Genomic DNA, 5,848 nt, shown 5'->3' with positions numbered 1-5,848 from the left:
GGAGAAAGACAGACAGCTAGACAAGGCCAGCCAGAAGAAAGTTTAACCCTTGCAAAGCCCTGCCGACTGACAAAAGAAGGGGGATGAAGAAGAGGTTGGTCATGCAGCCCTACATACAACATTATTGTGTTCGTCACACTTTTACACACATTTTAACTGCATATGGTCAAAGCCTGATTTATACTTGTTCATCAGGATTTTGCAGAATCTCCAATAGTACCAATACTGCTGACAGGCACCTCCTTAAAAACATAACTACACTATCAGGGCAATAAAAGATGCCACGTGGGGACCACAAGAACTGTGATTGGTCAGCTTTGGCTATGTTTCTTTTTCTTCCAACACGTTTTCCTGATGCTGGCAGAGATGGTTGATGTGAAGACAACATGGGGCAAGTTGAAGAATTGATCAAGCAAAACCTTTTCCAGTGCAAATATCTCTGTCACCAGGATAATTTAAAAAAATGTAAACACTATAACTGTATAATGAATGCATGACACAGCTCGATAGTGTGCGACACATCCATCAAGCGTTACAGTGGTGCGATGACAATCAACGGGTTAAATCTTATGCTAAACCATAAATCAATTCCTATGCCGGAGTCATTTACGCTGCGACTGCCGGAACACCTCGACGGCGAGGCATAAATCCGGCTTAAGCCTTCTTTCCCCTCTGCTGTCTTATTAGGGCGCAATGCGGCCCTGGGCAGGTTGACTTTTAAGCAGCTAGAGAAAGGTCACTACAGCCTGGGACTAATAACACACACAACGCAAACTAACCCCTTTTATAAACAAACAGGGAGAGATGTACATACAGGATCTTCAGTAAGCATTTTATTCATATTGGTTTGTTATCCATTTTTTATTTTTCACAGGTAGTTGTATTATGAGGGAGGTTAATTGAGGATGGGATGAGGACAAAGACAAACAACTAAACAAGAAAGTGCACACATTTCAAATGATGCAGAATCGGCTAAATGGTTTGGCCCTGCACACCCCACCTGCGCTAGCTGCTGCTTTGCTGACATCCCCACTTTTGTTATTTAATTAAAATGGATAGAATCATATTGTTTTATAAAAAGGTCCTGTTACTGCACATGTATTTTGTTGATACAAGCTGCTATTAAATTAGGGAGAACTGAATCATGGTGAATTGAATTATGATAATGCCTTTACCCTCTGGTTTTACACACACAACCCCTAGTTCGTTTTACGGCTACATAATCACTTAACCTTTTATATGGCTTAGCCTGTATTTTCGCAGTTGGCCGTGTGTATAAATGTGTGCGGGTGTGTCTTCAACACACATGGTTAACGCACATACTGTTCATGCTAATTGAAGGGAGAGCAAAGAGGAGAAAAAAAAGCACTAATCCTTCCAAATGATTGGAGCCATGTTGTCAAGGGCAAGATCCGTCTGTTTGACACAGGAGCAGAGAGAGAAAGGGGCTGAGAGAGAGAGAGAGGCATAGGGACATAAGAGAGAGGGAGGAGCATGAAGAGAAAATGAGTGAAAGAGAGAGCTGGAGATAGAACGAGTGAGAGGTTGAATGAGAGCGCAGGAGGAAAAACTAAACACTATTCGAGGAGATGAGAGGAGTCAAAAGAATCACGGAGGGTGCCAACAGTGAATTGAAAAAGAAAAAAAGTAGAGGAAGAGCCAGAGACTAGTGAGTAAGTGAGGTTGAAGTTTGCCTTGGCAGGCGGTCACTCTCATTGAGATTCGTTGTTGGTTTTACTGGACATTTCCAGCATTTGCCTGAGTCTGCATCAACAGCAGCACATTACAACAACATTGCATTCAACAAGAATGGAAATACAGAGGAGGAACAGGAAAAGAAGACAGAAAGGAAGCAAGGAAGCAAATGAGAGAGTAAGGGAGAATGAAATGTGGTGCCTCAGCAGACAACTGCTTCTGACTAGCCGCTCCTCGTAAGATTTTTTTCTGACTAATGCCACCCCTACCCCATCTCCTCCTCCTCTTTCACTTTGTGGGGTTCCTTGAAACCTGCTTAGTGCCACAGAGAGGGAGGCAGGCTTTCACAGCCCCTAGCCAGCACTACTAAATATAGCTGCAGTCACGACAGGCCAAAACACAATCATTACTCTCCCAGACACAATGGATAGAGGAGAGGGGGGCGAGAGGAGAGGGTAAAAGGAAGAGCATGGAGAAGGCCAGGCAAAGGAGGAAACCGGCAATAAAAAGAAAGTATGGGAGGGAGACAACAAAGGCACAGGAGTGGTTAGGAGAAATCATTGAGAGGAAGATAAAAAGAGGATGTGGCAGATGGATAAATGAAAAGAAGAGGGGAGGATTTCAAATGGGTATAAATAGCCAAACAAGCACGCTGCACCTCGAGCCTGTTAATGCGGAATATTCCATGGTACCGCCACTTATAACACCGCTAATGCAAACCATTCACCCCGCATAGAAGTTTCCCTATAAGAGAATACTTTCCCTTCATGCTACGGTCACATTTTCCAAGCTCTCCCGAGGAAGCTATAGAAATGCTTTCATCCTTTCTGTGTGATATTTAGCATGTCATTGCTTTGTCATCCATTTCAAAGTCCTATACTGGTCACTCCTGTCCATCAGTACCTGTTTGCGTAGCTCCTCAGAAGCTCTCCTCGACGGCAGCCCATTGGCTGAGCCTCGAATGCTGGCCATAGCCTGCTGCTCCCTCGCATGCTCTCGTGCCTCCGCCCGCTCACTGCGCTCCCTCAGTAGGGGCGGAGGTGGAGGCGGAGGAGGCGGCAGTGGCGGGGCGGGCGCATCCCTGCCATGGGTTCCCGTCTTGGGCCTCGGACTCTCCCTGGTCCCTACTTTACCATGGCTGTTGAATACTGAAAGGGAGAAAGAGAGGAGTCAGGTATGTGGCTTTTGGGTTTCTTAATTAAAATGGAAGAGGATAAAAAAACAAGTTAAGGACAGATCTCTTATAAGCTGAAAGTGGCAACTCACATATATACACTTGTAAAAGCTGTATGGGGCAGCAAGAGTTGAAATGAGCTGAAATGACACTTACTCAATTTAGCAAGGTATTAGTTATATTGTACTGTTTCTTGACCAGTGATCATTGATTAAACTAACTGGCTAGTTGTATATCTGCTCCCAGTATATGAAACCGGCATGCCTTCATATACTTCATGAAGAGACCTTTGGGTTCCTGTTATATTTAGGGCTCTATGATTGTTTTGCACAATTCACTGTTACATGTGTTAAATGTGTACATGGTATATGTACACATTTCTTTACAAGTTCTGCAACCTACTATATATTCCTAATGTGCACAAGTCACAAGCAAATAAATAAAATAAATTAAGCTCCTGTAAAGAAAACAAGACACTGCTTGTTAGGCTACCATCTGCCTATGCCAATATGTGGACGTACTGCGAGTCTCAATACACCCCCTGTAGTGTAGAATGGCCCACACAAACATTGGAGCGACAGACTTTTGGCTGACATATAGCCCCCAATCAGTAAAATATGCATGATTTAAGGTGTGTATGAAAACGTCTTTATACTACATGTCAATGAACCTGTTCAAAATGGACGCAGAGTACATCAGCCCCCGGGGGATGATGCTAAACGGGTCGAACAGGAGCGGGGCAATTAACATACACATTCAATAGCTCTCTCTTCAGCTTTTATGGGCCTCAATTTAAAGTTTCATGGCATCTTAATATCAACAGGCTGTATGGAAAGAATGACAGAAGGCCACAGTACAAACACACATTTACAGCACACGTGCAACACACAATATACAGTATACTATGAAAAGCAAGGCATGTGTTGTTAGACGATATGCATGTACAGTTTTGAGCATCGGTGCATGTTTCTGTCTTTCAAACTGTGTGTGTGTGTGTTGTACTGTATGTGTGTATCCACTCAAAACCACAAGTGAGCGTCTGCGGGTCTCTTGGGCCCCTGGCTCACTGAAAAATGAGAGAAATCCTGACATTTTGAGAAGTGAGCTAAGCAAAAAACTGAGCCCAATAAAAGCTGTTTAATTTAGCTATGTCAACATGGCACATGGCCCAGCGCAAGAGAGCAGCAGAGAGACGAGGCGCTGATGAATGGCCTACAATGTAGGGCCTTTCCGGTCTCTCTTTACCTCCCAGAATAAAATGTTTCTCTCTCCTTCACTAACCATTTCTTCTTCTTTTCCCCCCTCATCTTCTCTTCCCTGCTTCCTCTCCTCCCCTCCCACCCTAAGAGCCCATATAACCCTGCTCTTGCTGGAGAGTGGCCCAAGTGGCATATTAAAGTGTCACGTTTGACACCACTCTTAATACTGCAAAATGTACTGAGGTGTGTGTTTGTCTGTGTGCCTGATACCCAAACACAGCATAAACACTGTCTACACACTAGAGCGATGACCCAGTCTTGACTGTGTGTGCACACCTACGTATGTAAACGTCTGTTTCAGTGTCCTTACCCCCCTCATCTCCATTGTCCCCTACAAATCTGCCTATTTCCCTCTTATCTATTTATTTAGCATATCACAGCGAAGGCGCCAAGCTGCTTTACAAACAGTGTTGGTATATGAGATAAGAAAGGAGACTAAGCTGTCCTCCTGCACAAAACAAGCCTGGAGTTGTTCAAACAGGTTTCACTCTCCTACTGCTGGTGCTCCTTATGCAGATCTGTGCATATGTACAGTTCATGTTTCAAGCTGAGGCTACAGATGCTCGAGAGGAAAGTGTATGTATCTCTGTGTGTTGGGGAGTAGACACCGACCGTGAACTATACAAAGGCAAGACAGTTCTCAAAGAGTTCAGTGCAAGCAAATCTATGGACCTCTCTCTCTCTCTCTCTCTTAATCCCACCAGTCTCTCTCCTCCTCCACATTCCACTTGAGAAGATGACAGAGGAAGGAGCTGAGCAAAGCGTTCACCTTTTGAACCTTTCTGGCGGCAACTCTACAGACGGAGGAGGAGGGAGAGAGTCAGGAAGGGTGAAAGGGAGGAACTATGAAATCCATTCCCCAATTCATGGGGAAACGCCTGGCCGGAAGGATTGTATGTCTCCAAAGTCTGCCAGAGAGGGAGGGCCTCCCGGTTAAAATTGTTTCTTTATTGCTCTGTAAAAAAAATATTGCACGTTGAATTTCACAATCCAGAAATAACAACGTATGATTTAAGATCATAACTATTTATTTGTATGATACAGCTGCAAATAAGTATTTGAACACCTGTCTATCAGCTAGAATTCTGACTCTCAAAGACCTGTTAGTCTGCCCTCAAAATGTCCACCTCCACTCCATTTATTATTCTATGTTTAACATGTCAAGGCCCATCTTCAGTTTGCCAATGACCATTTGGATGATCCAGAGGAGTCATGGGAGAAAGTCATGTGGTCAGATGAGACCAAAATAGAACTTTTTGGTCATAATTCCACTAACCGTGTTTGGAGGAAGAAGAATGATGAGTACCATCCCAAGAACACCATCCCTACTGTGAAGCATGGGGGTGGTAGCATCATGCTTTGGGGGTGTTTTTCTGCACATGGGACAGGGTGACTGCACTGTATTAAGGAGAGGATGACCGGGGCCATGTATTGCGAGATTTTGGGGAACAACCTCCTTCCCTCAGTTAGAGCATTGAAGATGAACAACATGACAATGACCCGAAGCACACAGCCAGGATAACCAAGGAGTGGCTCTGTAAGAAGCATATCAAGGTTCTGGCGTGGCCTAGCCAGTCTCCAGACCTAAACCCAATAGAGAATCTTTGGAGGGAGCTCAAACTCCGTGTTTCTCAGCGACAGCCCAGAAACCTGACTGATCTAGAGAAGATCTGTGTGGAGGAGTGGGCCAAAATCCCTCCTGCAGTGTGTGCAAACCTGG

The 5,848-nt window shown here is 44.5% G+C and overlaps 1 protein-coding gene across 1 annotated transcript in view; it reads right to left on the bottom strand.

Annotated features, from left to right (window-relative positions):
* jarid2b (jumonji, AT rich interactive domain 2b) overlaps positions 1-5,848 on the bottom strand; it is a 50,061-nt gene that overhangs the window by 15,202 nt on the left and 29,011 nt on the right. The window contains exon 6 of the mRNA XM_046059132.1: positions 2,599-2,843. Coding sequence (XP_045915088.1) covers positions 2,599-2,843 — 245 coding nt within the window. The remainder of the gene's footprint in view (positions 1-2,598; positions 2,844-5,848) is intronic.

Source organism: Micropterus dolomieu, linkage group LG09 (assembly GCF_021292245.1).
Source record: "Micropterus dolomieu isolate WLL.071019.BEF.003 ecotype Adirondacks linkage group LG09, ASM2129224v1, whole genome shotgun sequence".
Lineage (NCBI taxonomy): Eukaryota > Metazoa > Chordata > Actinopteri > Centrarchiformes > Centrarchidae > Micropterus > Micropterus dolomieu.
Note: the sequence above shows the minus strand (reverse complement) of the source record. Positions and strands in the feature narration are given on the sequence as shown.